The 15,148-nt window shown below is 32.2% G+C and overlaps 2 protein-coding genes and 1 pseudogene across 11 annotated transcripts in view; 1 reads left to right on the plus strand and 2 right to left on the minus strand.

The window, feature by feature from the left end:
- Window positions 1-15,148, plus strand: part of LOC138325026 (cell death abnormality protein 1-like) — a 314,573-nt gene that overhangs the window by 69,134 nt on the left and 230,291 nt on the right. The window lies entirely within an intron of this gene.
- On the minus strand, window positions 6,758-14,876 carry LOC138326107 (cell death abnormality protein 1-like). Its single transcript, XM_069272240.1, has 6 exons — window positions 14,831-14,876; window positions 13,576-13,808; window positions 10,394-10,457; window positions 9,930-10,025; window positions 9,241-9,336; window positions 6,758-8,728 (listed from the first exon to the last, which is right to left on the minus strand). The coding sequence occupies exons 1-6, from the start codon at window positions 14,874-14,876 to the stop codon at window positions 8,592-8,594; spliced, it is 672 nt and encodes a 223-aa protein (XP_069128341.1). The 3' UTR covers window positions 6,758-8,591.
- LOC138326108 (fucolectin-3-like) overlaps window positions 9,286-15,148 on the minus strand; it is an 89,395-nt pseudogene continuing 83,532 nt past the window's right edge.

A 15,148-nucleotide genomic window follows, 5' to 3' on the forward strand; every position in this document is an offset into this window, starting at 1 on the left:
AAAAACTTGTTGGATGCCAGTGGTAACAGCTCATTTACATATAATGGAATGTATCATCAAACGTATACCTTACGTTTTCGGGAGGGAGATAACTCGTACAGAAAGGTTTCCTTTTCATATAAGAAACAAGCTATTTTTTGTGTGTGTGTGTGTGTGGCTTTTTTAAAGTTTTTAATGTAAAATTAAGGGGGAATCAATGATATTTTTGCAATTATTTACACAATTTAGCTGTCGAAATAACATGTAAACTTATAATGAATTGTGATAATATCTGGTTGCTTTTTGTAGAAATTGTAATTAAATCGACATAAAAACAACGCCTTAAAAACTCATAATAATAATGAAAAGCCCTTCTTGGTTTGTCAGTAAGATTTCAACTAAATGTAAACTTTGTGAAAAACAATAAGTATCACTAAAATGTCATGTATCTTTCTTCAAACATGATAACCACAGCAATTTTTACAGAGATTAGAGTACCAGTACTTTACAGTGACAAGTTGGAGTTCAGTGAATTGTATTTTTACTTATTACAGTACTGTATTCTGTTGGATTGGGTGACCTTTTCTTGTATCTGATATGCCACCCTCCCATCCTGCCATATAAAGTTTTTTAATGTAAATTTAAGGGCGAATCACTGATTTTTTTTTTTTTTTGTTATTATTTACACAATTTAGCTGTCGAAATAACATGTAAACTAATAACGAATTGTGATAACATCAGGTTGCTTTTTGTAGAAACTGTAATTAAATCGACATAAAAACAACGCCTTAAAACACATAATAATAATAATGAAAAGCCCTTCTTGGTTTGTTAGTAAGATGTAACCTAAATGTAAACTCTGTTAAAAAACTATAAGTATCACTAAAATGTAATGTATCCTTCTTGAAACATGAAAACTAGAGCAATTGTTACAGATATTAGCGTACCAGTACTTTACAGTGATAAGTTGAGTTGGAGTTAAGTGAATTGTATTTTTACTTGATTAGTGTTCCAGTACTCTACTTTGTTGGATTGGGTGACCTTTGCTTGTAACTGATATGCCACCCTCCCACCCTGCTGTATAATTTCTCTTATATATAAAAACTTGTTGGATGCCAGTGGTAACAGCTCATTTACATATAATGGAATGTATCATCAAACGTATACCTTACGTTTTCGGGAGGGAGATAACTCGTACAGAAAGGTTTCCTTTTCATATAAGAAACAAGCTATTTTGTGTGTGTGTGTGTGGCTTTTTTAAAGTTTTTAATGTAAAATTAAGGGGGAATCAATGATATTTTTGCAATTATTTACACAATTTAGCTGTCGAAATAACATGTAAACTTATAATGAATTGTGATAATATCTGGTTGCTTTTTGTAGAAATTGTAATTAAATCGACATAAAAACAACGCCTTAAAAACTCATAATAATAATGAAAAGCCCTTCTTGGTTTGTCAGTAAGATTTCAACTAAATGTAAACTTTGTGAAAAACAATAAGTATCACTAAAATGTCATGTATCTTTCTTCAAACATGATAACCACAGCAATTTTTACAGAGATTAGAGTACCAGTACTTTACAGTGACAAGTTGGAGTTCAGTGAATTGTATTTTTACTTATTACAGTACTGTATTCTGTTGGATTGGGTGACCTTTTCTTGTATCTGATATGCCACCCTCCCATCCTGCCATATAAAGGTTTTTTAATGTAAATTTAAGGGCGAATCACTGATGTTTTTTTTTGTTATTATTTACACAATTTAGCTGTCGAAATAACATGTAAACTAATAACGAATTGTGATAACATCAGGTTGCTTTTTGTAGAAACTGTAATTAAATCGACATAAAAACAACGCCTTAAAACACATAATAATAATGAAAAGCCCTTCTGGGTTTGTTAGTAAGATGTAACCTAAATGTAAACTCTGTTAAAAAACTATAAGTATCACTAAAATGTAATGTATCCTTCTTGAAACATGAAAACTAGAGCAATTGTTACAGATATTAGCGTACCAGTACTTTACAGTGATAAGTTGAGTTGGAGTTAAGTGAATTGTATTTTTACTTGATTAGTGTTCCAGTACTCTACTTTGTTGGATTGGGTGACCTTTGCTTGTAACTGATATGCCACCCTCCCACCCTGCTGTATAATTTCTCTTATATATAAAAACTTGTTGGATGCCAGTGGTAACAGCTCATTTACATATAATGGAATGTATCATCAAACGTATACCTTACGTTTTCGGGACAATTTAGCTGTCGAAATAACATGTAAACTTATAATGAATTGTGATAATATCTGGTTGCTTTTTGTAGAAATTGTAATTAAATCGACATAAAAACAACGCCTTAAAAACTCATAATAATAATGAAAAGTTACCATAAAGGATGCTCCAGTTGAAATGTCAGACGGAATTTATTTGTGCACAGATATCTAAAATATGGTGAAGTGGTAAGTGGAACGCTGAAAAGAGGAAAAATCAAGGGGACCGATATAGAAAATGGGACAAAGATACGTGTCACTTGTAATTGTGTATCCGCCTTACCTTTAACAGCGAACTTTGGCGTTTTTCTCGGTCCGCTTATTCGGTGACAACAATCGGACACGTGTTTTAGATGTGGCCAGACAAGCCATTCCCTCATACCAATGTCCGAATAAAGAATGTAGACTATTCCTAAAATGTCATCGTTGTGGTAGTTCTGACCACCTTATCAGAGACTTGCACTGTCACCTCCAGACAGTGTCCCACTTCTGTAAAGAAACAGGCCATATTCAACGTGACTGTCTCCAACGAACTCGCTTCGAACAATACGGAGAATACGCAGCTGAGATAGAGGAGGATAACAACATATCCACGTCGTTCTCGAGGGTCGTGTGTACTGATGACGAGAACAAAAACATAAACAATGAGGGAGGAAATACCCGCAAAACGAATCTGGAGGGACGGACAAAAAGCGCCTTGTGTACCAACAGTCATCTTGGGAGCATCTAACGCGAACCGAACATGGACATTGTTAATGACAAACGTTTGCAAGCGCAGAATCCATCAATGGTGGCTTCATTTGGAGAAATAGACAGACTCATTGATAAGGCAAAAAACAATGACAAATGAACAAATAGAAACATGTTATATTGCATTTAGGCACTAACGATATTATGAAACCAAGAAAAGACACTGATCCAAGTAATGATCAGGGTCATTAGATGCGCTTGGAAAAGTCGGCAAAGGCATTTCCGGACCACACAAAAATCCGGTGTATTTAACGTTTTTTTGACAAGGAAGGCTAGAAAGGTTAAAACATAAAAAAACAAGGCCTCAAGCTTTTCAATGAGGCTGAGTGCTGAAGGTGAGAATACTTTCCATTGAGAAAATATTGTAGATAGCAAGGAATAAACTTTATTTTGATAGATTGCTATGAGGGTTGCACTAAAGAATGGTCATCCCATTGGTAGTTTATGACAAGAACGGTCGCATCTGGCCGTACATGTAAACAAAGACGGGGCAAAAAAAAATGTGGAGTGTCATGTGGTGAATTCATACGTGCTTAGCAACATTATTGCTAATATCGATGATGGACCCAAAAAACCCAGTTCGATCCAAATTTTAAGAAACGTCTGTTGTTAAGTGACGTATTCCACCTCACCAGAGGTTGATCTATCCTAAAAAACACAGAAAATCGCATCTTAGTTTGATTAATGCAAACACAAACCTATAATGTAAATTACCCTCATTCCTTTCTTCATCTTAATGTACTTTAATATGTTGTTTTTCATGTTGATGTTGATGTTTTGTTTTGTGTGTGTTAATGTATGTTATGGGCATCTTTAGATGCAGAAACTTTTCCAGTCAAAGTGTTCACTCATTAGCCTGTTCATTAAGAATAATGTTGCCTTTTTTATTCAATGCTTAACTAAGTGGAAAATAGTGGACCAATATCAATTTAAGATATCTTTATTCATTAAATGTCAAATAGTATAAGAATATTGTCTGCGAACTGCCAGGGTTTAGGTCAGTTAGAAAAACGTTATGACTTCTTTAATTTCTTAAAATCAAACTACAGTAACTGTGGTATTTTTTTGTCTGCAAGACACTCACTTTACTGCAGATCAAGAGAAGAAAATATCAGATCAATGGGGCTTTAAATGTTTATTCAGTTCCTATAGGACAAATGCTAGGGGTGTATGCATTTTATTTCAAAATAATTTTGAATTCAATATACATGATACACATTGTGATAACCAAGGAAACTTTTTAGCAGTAGATCTAACAATGGAAAAAAATAGATATACTCTCTTAAACATATATGGTCCTAATAACGACGAACCAACATTCTTTGACTCAGTACAAAACATAATAGACAAATTTAATAACCCACGTACCATCATTTGTGGTGACTTTAATCTAGTCCTAAACCCTGATACTGATACATCAAATTATAAACATACAAACAACCATAGAACACGTAACAGAATAATTAAACTAATAGAAGACTATAATTTGATTGATATTTATCGTAACCTCCATCCTACACAAAAAAAGATTTACATGGCGAAGGAAAAAAACCAATAAAACAGGCTAGACTAGACTTCTTTCTTATTTCAGAAAATCTTTTAAATCAATCAGAAAAAGCAAATATACACTCTAGTTACAGAAGTGATCATTCAATTATATCTCTAGATTTAAAAACTTCAAATTTTGTTAAAGGTAAAGGTCTTTGGAAATTTAACAACAGTCTGCTTTATGACAAAGAATATATTAACAAAATAAAAAATACTATTGCTAGAGTTAAACAACAATATGCTTCACCAATTAATAACAACATCACTGATATATTAGATAAAGATTTATTATTTGACATTAATGATCAATTGTTTTTAGAAACACTTTTAATGGAAATTAGAGGTGCTACAATAACATATTCTTCACACCTTAAAAAAGAAAAAGACAAGAAAGAAAAACAACTTCTGTTAGATATAGAAAATATGGAGAAAAATGACGCATGGAAACTAAATGTACAAGATTACGAAACTAAAAAAAATGAACTCACAAATATCAGAAAATTAAAAATGAGTGGGGAAATGATAAGATCAAAAGCACAACTATTAGACGAGGGTGAAAAACCAACAAGATACTTTTGTAATCTAGAATCACAAAATTTCATAAATAAAACTATTAACAGAATAGAAAGAGAAAATGGAGAACTCATCATTGAACAGGAAAGCATTCTAACAGAGGTTGAAAATTTTTACAAAAATCTATACAAAGACCGTTCTGACTCTCTCCAAAATGTAAATTTAGATGAACTTCTTCAAGGATGTAATATTGATAGACTTTCAGACCAACAAAGTAAACAACTTGATGGAAAAATAACAGAACAAGAACTTTTAATTGCACTTAAAAAAATGAAAAACTTCAAATCTCCTGGATCAGATGGCTTCACTTGTGAATTTTAAAAAAAAATTTTGGATAGACATAAAAGCATTTTTAGTTCGATCTTTAAATTATGGATATGAAATTGGACAGATGTCAATTACACAGCGACAAGGTATCATTACATGCATCCCAAAAGGTGATAAACCACGACAATATTTAAAAAATTGGCGACCTATAACTTTATTGAATGTTACATACAAACTAGCCTCAGCATGCATAGCAAACAGACTAAAACAAGTTCTAGACACAATTATTTCAAAAACACAAACAGGTTTTATTAAAGGTAGATATATTGGAGAAAATACTAGATTAATTTATGACTTAATGAATTTTACAGAAATTAATAATATACCAGGGCTACTCATATTTATAGATTTCGAAAAAGCTTTTGACTCGGTATCTTGGAATTTTCTCGAAAAAGTCATGGATTTTTTTAACTTTGGAGATAGTTTTAAAAAATGGGTACAGACATTTAATAAAAACACATTTTCTGCCATAACTCAAAATTGTATTCTATCCAAACCTTTTAATATTGGCCGAGGCTGCCGCCAAGGCGACCCCATATCACCATATTTATTTCTCCTAGTCGCAGAAATCCTAGCTATTATGATTAAAAATAACAAAAATATAAGCGGTATAGGTATTGGAGAGAAAAACCATAAACTTTCGCAGTTCGCAGACGACACATCTCTCATCTTAGATGGATCAGAGAAATCATTTAATGAAGCATTGCAGGTTTTAGACACTTTTGGACAAATATCAGGCCTGAAAATAAATAATGATAAAACAAATGTCATATGGATTGGAAGTAAGAAATTCAGTAAAGATGTCTACCACCATAGATGGAAACTAGTGTGGGGGAAAACAAAATTCACCTTATTAGGTATTGACTTTTCTATAAATTTAGATGAAATTAGTAATATGAATTATGATAAGGCAATTAATACAATAGATAAAAATATTGTGCAATGGTCAAAAAGGGTGCTCACACCCATAGGAAGAATTGTAGTAATAAAATCCATTTTATTACCTAAATTAAATCACCTATTTATGTCTATTCCTAACCCAAATATAGATAAAATCAATACGCTGAATAAAAACTTCTTTCACTTTGTTTGGCAATCATCAATTGATCGAATAAAACGGGATACATTGATTAAAAATTATGAGGACGGGGGTTTAAAAATGATTGACCTCCAGAAATTTATAATAAGTTTAAAATCAACTTGGCTACGAAGACTAATAGTGGCTGAAGAAAAAGAATGGATAAGTATATTTGAAACAGAACATTTTAAAATTTCAAAGTTTATAGATATGGGATCAGATTTTTTGAAAAAAAAGTTAAAACTAATAATAAATTTTGGGAAAATGTTTTCCAAGCATGGTCAAACATATCTGATTCTGACTTCATCACAACACTTGAAGAATTTATAAAATCTCCTGTATGGTATAATCCTCTTCTTAAAATAGATAATGTATCCTTTTTCAATAAAGAATGGTACGAAAAAGGTATAAAATTTATATCAGACTTTATGGATTCAAATCAAATGTTTTTGAATTTTGAAAGCTTCAAACAAAAATTTAATTTAGAATCTTCCAATTTTTTGTTCTATAGAGGAATTTGCGAATCAATCAAAACTGCGCTAAGATCGAACCAAATAGAAAAGGGAAAAATTTTTGATATAACTAGACCTTTTATTCCAAATCATATAAATATTCTGATAAAAAATAAGAAAGGATGTAAAGACATGTACAATTCACTTATAAATTCCGTACAAAATACAAATACAGCTGAATTGAAATAGACTTCAAACTTAAATATTGATATTGAAAATTGGAAGCAAGTTTATGAAAATACCTTTAAACTGTCAAAAGACACTACAATACAATGGTTCCAATACAGACTACAACATAGAATTTTGCCTGTAAACACTTATCTAAAAAACATAGGAATAAAAAACTGTAATAAATGTAATATATGCAAAACTGAAATTGAAAGTATTCAACATCTATTTTGGGAGTGTGATGAAATTAAAAGGATTTGGCAGATGCTTATAGAGTGGATACAAAATAAAATAAATAAAACTATTCAATTAAATTTAACTTCTATTCTTTTTGGTAAAAGTGAAAATTTGCAAACTTCTTATCCTCTCAATTTCATAATCCTCCACACAAAGTACTCTATTTATTGCTCATCCAGGAAAAATGATAAAATAACGTTAAATGAAATAAAAAACTTCCTTTTGTATAGATTTAATATTGAAAAAAACATTAGCCCAGAAAAACATGACTATTGACAAATTTAACAAACTGTGGGAAAATTGGCAAAATATTTTCAGCTAATGATTTCTCTGAAATAAAATCAATCACTTATGCTGGTCCAACCATTTGATTTTCTTTATTTTATTAAGAAACCAACTACAATACTCTGTATTACTCAATCATAGTTTCTTATCCATAACTTAGTCCTGTATTATTTAAAAAAATAAATGGCAACAAAAATGTTTATGTTTTTTCGCGTATCATGTAAATGTAATATATCATTATGCACATCCGTGATTACTGTGTGTGGGTGTATGCGCTTGAGGCAGAGAATATGTGTGAGAGTACAATGATACATGTACATTTGAGTATTAGAAATGTGTTTTTCATTAGATATTTACCAAGTCATTTGAGTAAAATATATAAGATATTTCAAGATAAATCATTATAATCTTTTTATTACTGGATAACTGATTTTGTAAGTTGTGATTGAAAATACATTGCCTGTTCAAATACGTATTTTAAACTAGTACAACAATACACTTGATATTAATATTGTGCTATTTATAACAATTATAAAATTCAATTCTAAAATTTTCCCTTAAAATGAAATATTTGTGTGTACATTCTTGCACGAATGTGGGTGTGTGTAAGGGTGAGTGTGTGGGTGGGAGTGTGTGGGTGTGAGGATGTGTGGGTGTGTGTATGTGTGTTTTTATGTGTGCTCGCGAGTGATATGTGATTGTGAATACATATATATGTGTACCTGTATAATGTTTTATGTGACTGTGTACATTGTGTTGTAATGTAATTATGCAAAAAGAAAAAAAATTAAAAAAAAAATTTAAAAAAAAAGAAATGTATAGATCAATATCAATTCCTACTTTAAATGTTTGAGTAGAGGTGTTTCTATTTATAGTACGAAACTAAAGGAGATAATATTATTATACATACCAGTACAATACCCAGAGTCTTTGACACACAGCCGGTCCTTACAGTTTACAGAACAGTCCTGTTCACATATATTGCCGAACTTTCCCGTAACGCATTCTGAAAAAAATAAACATCGGTGATATCTACATCATAATGTTTGCGTGTCAATGAAAAGCATTGAGACTTTTTGCACTCGTTTGACGCGAACTTTCATTCGGATAAATATTTCCTCTACAAAATTACACTGTAGAATATATTTACTCTTGTGTGCATATCGCCTACACGATGATATTAATTAGTTAAATAGTATCCCATAAAGAATATGATTTAACAACGGCATGTCTCATAGCTAGCGTCATTAACAGTAAGAGAATATAAACAGTTACGAATGAACTCATTAAAAGTAACGTGAATATACAAATCTTTATCATTTACCAAAACTATTACATCAAGGGAGCATAATCTATAATACGAATAATATCAAACGTCTCCTTCCCTAAGCTGTCGATCACGTAGCTTTTGAAAAAAAAAAACAATTTGCATCTTTAATCCTCCAGTCCTTGTCTTTTGGCTACGTAAACTTGGTAATTACCGGTAAATTCCGGATCTATATCTATTGGATACCCTACCTATACAGTGTCCAGTGGTCTTAGTGCACACTCTATCCTTACAGTTCACTGAACAAGCCTGGCCACACGAGCTGCCGTACGTCCCGGCAACGCATTCTTAAAACATAAACAAAATCTAGTCAAATTTCCGGCGACACATTCTTAAAAGCTAAACAAAATCCAAGTCAAATTTCCGGCGACACATTCTTAAAATTTAACCCAAATCCAAGTCAAAATCCCGTAGACACATTCTTAAAATATAAATCAAATCTAGTCAAATTGCCGGTGACACATTCTTAAAATCTAAACCAAATCTAGTCAAATTCCCGGCGACACATTCTTAAGTACTTACTTATTAGAAAACATATTTAAAGGAGACACCAAATAATAAAGATGTTGTTGTTGATTGAACTTTCACAATGCCATACTGCCGGTTATGTTCGCGTTGATAAAGTTTTGCTATTTCGCAGTACATTGCTACAATTGCTAAAATATAATTTGCGAAATATTGTGAAATTATACACTTGCAGTAAGATCTCAAAAAAATTGACATGCGCAAATAACCGTCTAAACGCTCATGATTCCAATTGAAATATGCTTAAAATAGATTTTAGTTTTTAATATCAGCATGAACGGGCTTTATGATGATTTAATGAAATTGGAGATATTATTAAATAATACTATTATTATATTAAATATTTCTTTCTTACCAGAACAGTATCCAGTGTTTCTGTCACATATCGGATCTTTACAGTTACCAGAACAGTCCATTTCACATGTAACGCCATACTTTCCGCCAACACAATCTGTAAATAAATTCATGTTCATATCTATGTATTATCAAAACATAAACACCTTTTTTGAGTTGAACACTATTGTTTGTTTTGCCTTGGATCAAGCGATGTTTACAAACAAATAAGTAACTCGCTGTCTTAATTGATTTAGTGTAGATGACATTAGGATTAGAAATATAAAATAGTATCATACATGATCATATGATATGGATGGCGTCGATAAAAGCAAACATTTGCTTAATATGTAATGGTATGGTATCGTTATTTGATTGATTATTAATTTTAATAATTTTCAAACACAAATCTTACATGTATCTATTAGGGGGGGGTTTTGCCATATATATCTCTCCTTTGAGCAAGATGACGTTATTTAAACTCACCGTAACACTGCCCGGTGTCTTTGATACACCCGCTACTATTACAGTTAACAGAACAGGTCCCTCGCTAACAGAGATATCGCCGAACTTTCCAGGTATGCAGTCTGCATATAAACCAGAAAGACGAAATCACTTACGATACAAACTCGCAGTATGATCTACGTTAGTCACATTAATGACCAAAAATTGAATTTTGCTTGCAACAAGTATATTCCATTGGCTTAAAAAATCATTTTATCAACCTATAAAGGAAAAAGGCCGCTTCTGATTGGTGCTGATTTTACGGCGTATTGAACTTTTATTGAAAATGGGGAACAAACAAATCATTAATTCGAGCCTATAATTTCTAGTATATCATTAAGCTTATCTACAGTTATATTGCGAGTATAAGAAATATATAAATGTTGATTTTTTATTAAATGTATACATAGGAATATGACACCTAGGACACAAATAAACTGTGTTTGTACTCTAATCATTAATCCGCCTCATTGAGAATACACTCACGATTATTAGTGTTCTAACTCCTTAACATAATACTAATATATAAGATTTTTTTTTTTCAACGCTTACATTACTTTATGGAAATCTTTTTAACATTTCCTCCGCCCCAGTCGCATTCCTCGGAATAAATTATTTCCTCCCCAGATATTTTCCATTATTCTTTCTCTTATATTTTGCATTTTCTCTGTTTCTATCGGGTGGCGCATGAGTTGTTCTGAGTTTTTAGTAGGATGTCTCTTCTTACTGTAGAAATATATAGTAATGAATATGTTTAGCACATCTGACTACGATAGAAGATATTAAACTATCATAAGTTCAATGTCAATAAAAACTGGGAGTACGAATATTTATAAACAGACATAACGACAATGTAGTCGCACTCCTAAAAAGATACCGAGTAAAATCCCAATTTTTTTTATCATTTACCCACAACTCCTTTAACCACATGGGAACAACTAACAATAATACGTAATAATATAAAGATGTAATCCTCTACATACATGATCATGGATGAAATGGATGGGCGTCGATAGTAGGCAAACTATGTTGCTATAATGGTTTAATTGGTAATGTTAATTTTATTGGAATATGAATTATTCATTTCTGATTAATTTTTTCCAGCACACATCCTTCATATATTTTATTAAAGTTTTGCCCTGATCTAAATGATATCCTCCCTTTTGGAGAAATACACGTAAATTCGGTTTCCACAATAGATTATTTTTTTCTTAAAGATGGGTTATAACAAATTGAATATATTTTCATTACTTCGAATACTTTGTCCACGCCATATAGATTATTGATATTATAACCTATACACGGATTCATACAGTAAAGCAAACAATTTTGTTTTCATACATCGATGGAATTTAAAAACGAAAAGTGGTCAACAATCGTTATTAATAAACACTTATATAATAATATCCATAATAGTACGACAATTCCTTAAACTGCATCGAGTTTGTGAGTCATTATGAAGATGAAAATAGGACGTTACATAGCTATGGCAAGATGAACGTTATTTATGATCTTGTTTATATTATAGTTCTAGCTTTCTCCCTGAGACAAAGGTCACCAACCTAGACAAACCCCATTGTCTTTACTACAGAGTCCATTTTTACAATCTGTGGAGCAGGTCGCCATAACGTCATGGACCACAATGTGAAATCGATATGGATCCTAAATTTACATCAAATCGAATCCAGAGTATGAATTTAGTACACCAAGAGATGAAATATATAATTACAGGAGTAAGTCTAAATGTACATTGTTTTTATATTGCTTTTACAACGGTATTAAAACGGTTTTAATGATAGCTGAAGTTGAGACCTGCACGCAAATGCGCCTTGTATACATAAATATTTATCAAGTGCTTGTGTAATCCTTATATCTAAATCTAAAGACGTGAATTTATTTTCACTCTCACAACACCACCCATCCAAACATCACCTCATTTCCTACGCTGTTACATGCAACAAGGTAAACTTTTAGTACGGTAGGCTTTCGCAATAAATATAATAAATACTACTTACAAAAACAATTCCCTATTTTAGGATTACAGTTCCCTCCGTAACAGGTCGCTGGACATGACAGACTACAGTCACCGTTACCGTACCCCCCTACTGGACAGCCTAGTGATGGAACACGTACAAACGTTATTCATAAATACTTAACATTTTTAGCAAACTTTTAAAAACGGCCATTTCTACTTGACTTGTCTATATCGAAAATAGTGAAGTGAAAGCCAGATAAATATATATCATATATCATATTTAATTGAATACTTTTAATTCTCGTTTATATTTTAGACGCGACGTTTGAACCGACAAAAGTGCTAAGGAAATCTTACTTTCAACGTGGTGTAAATTTGTCAAATAAAACACTACATCCATCCAGTACCCCATACGATCAATACGACCCCATTCGTGTAACCGCAATTTTCGTTATACACTGTAGACAAAATCCATTTTAACGACCTAAACTCTTTACAGTTTATCCTTGGGAATATTCGCATATTGTGCATTGACAATAACATCTACGGATTCTGACATGGGGAAATCACTTTAATTAATTTGTCCTCGCCTATTATATCCCATATTTTGTTCGCTGAGGTTCTTTACGGTTGTAAAATGATTCACATCAGTCGATTCTTATTCAGATAATCTTGCACAATCCGAGTACGATGTGATCGGATATTGTCATCCACACAGACAAGACATGCAGCTATAACATTGCTGTCAAAATTACGCAAATATATGTATATGTAGCTCTCCTGCGCTTATCCCTTATCAATTGTCATTTTCATTTGTCCCTACTTGGATTTCATAATACATCTTCTGGTTTGCACGACTGTAAGTCAATGTTCTTTACAGTTCAATACACAAAAGTTTCAAGCTAAAATTTATTTATTATATACTAGTAATGTCACGTTATGTATTAGTGACGTCACGCTATGTATGTCAACTAAAGCCAGATTAACATAACTTCCACTAATTGTTAGTCTGTGTAGTCATAGTAACAGTGTACCACCAATGCATGCATATATTAATGTACATTTCAATGGTGGAGCATTTTATCTAAAACCGAATGTCACATGACAGCTAGTATTAATTATAATAATGAAATAAATACAACACTACTTTCTATGAAGATATATGATTACACTCACCATATACTAATACCTCACAAAGTTCCAATATAGCGTAAATGTCATACCAGCTGTACCGTTTGGGGTTGTTCCTATAGTTGTACACAGTCACGTACCGACCTACATACGGGCACTGGTGTATCACATTTAACTGTACGGCATCTCTGGTACTACTGGTGTCCTCGTAACACAGTACACCATCCTGAGAGGAATCGGTGGTGTTGGACATGTACAGTTGATAACCAGCAAATCGTTGCTGGAAACCGGCTAAAACGCAAAACAAATCTCTCACTTAGAATAATTTCATCCATATGCACAAATAGAAAGTGTTCCCCGAAAATTATTCCTAAAATAAATAATTAGCAGTCGAGTATTTTCTTATCTGATAATGCAGTCAACAATGTATATTTGTTGTATTGTCTAAACGCTGAATCTTTAGATTTTTTTTCGACGCTTATCTCACCATTAAAAACACCACAGTTCGCAATTTGAACGAACATGGAGGATGCTGACGAGCATAAATGGAACTTGATTTAATTACCACATACCGCTGAAATTGTGGACGTCCACAGATAATATAAACATTTGTAACGATGCAGTTTGTTTCGTTCTGTTCGCTCCGCGTTAGTCTTTGACCAGAAATTTGTAAGCCCTGATTTTGCCGGTCATGTGATCATGGGAATGCAGGTTGATATACAGTTTCCATCCGGCTTATTCTGAATCGGTGAAGGTTTTAAAACTCTGTTTTATTATATAAATTTCCCTTTCCCCTGATTTGCTGTTATCATGTAGTATATATATATCCTACTGGTTAGCACAGTTAACATTCACTACAGCGCATTTATTATGCATTCGATCCCAACTTACATATACGTACTAGTTATAAAATAATATATCTTGAGAGTCAGCAAGAGAAGAGATAAGAAGAGATGTGATATTAGTAATTCACATATGTATGTCTATCGAACATTCTAGGAAAGAGAGTAGTGCGAATAGTTATGTGTATTCATGTAGTGCGTAGGTTGTCCTATCTTTATTTATTTTTACGAGAGGCTGATCCCAGGCCCCAACATAGGTAGTTTCTTTATAAGAAAGTGAATAGTCTGGACAAATAATAAAATGTACTATTTATCAAAACACCTAAAAATCTATCTATGTAATTTTGCTATGACCTTATCCACTAGTAACACTAAAAACGACAATACTTAACGTACCTATTCATGGGTCTTCAATCAGGGACATCTTAAGGAACGAATCGAGATGGTAAAACTTTCTTTCCAAACGCATACCTCTATATTTACATCTGTTTAGAGCGTCTTTATAGCCTTGAATCATGTTAAAAAAGTCCCATTAAAATAACTATTAAAGTATTTGGAAATCAACCATTCCATATATTATATGGTTATTCGACCAAAACTGGAGACCTTTACCAGAATGTGCACCTTATTCAAGTCTTTTAAACTATTCACCCTAGGAGATGATGAGTAGTAGTCAATCTGTTTGCGTGATATGTAGATAACATGTAGATATAGTTTTGTGTTGGTTTATATTGTCATGATAACTGTTTCATGATCTTCTGAATGTCAAAGTGGACTGGCACATGTACA

This window comes from Argopecten irradians, chromosome 6 (assembly GCF_041381155.1).
Source record: "Argopecten irradians isolate NY chromosome 6, Ai_NY, whole genome shotgun sequence".
NCBI lineage: Eukaryota > Metazoa > Mollusca > Bivalvia > Pectinida > Pectinidae > Argopecten > Argopecten irradians.

Excerpts from the sequence above, each read along its gene's own strand:
- LOC138326107 (XM_069272240.1), bottom strand. The coding sequence starts at position 14,876 with ATGATTCAAGGCTATAAAGACGCTCTAAACAGATGTAAATATAGAG. Across the intron at positions 13,809-14,830 it reads AAACAGATGTAAATATAGAG|CCGGTTTCCAGCAACGATTT; the intron begins GTATGCGTTTGG and ends TTTGCGTTTTAG. Across the intron at positions 10,026-10,393 it reads AGACACCGGGCAGTGTTACG|ATTGTGTTGGCGGAAAGTAT; the intron begins GTGAGTTTAAAT and ends ATTTATTTACAG.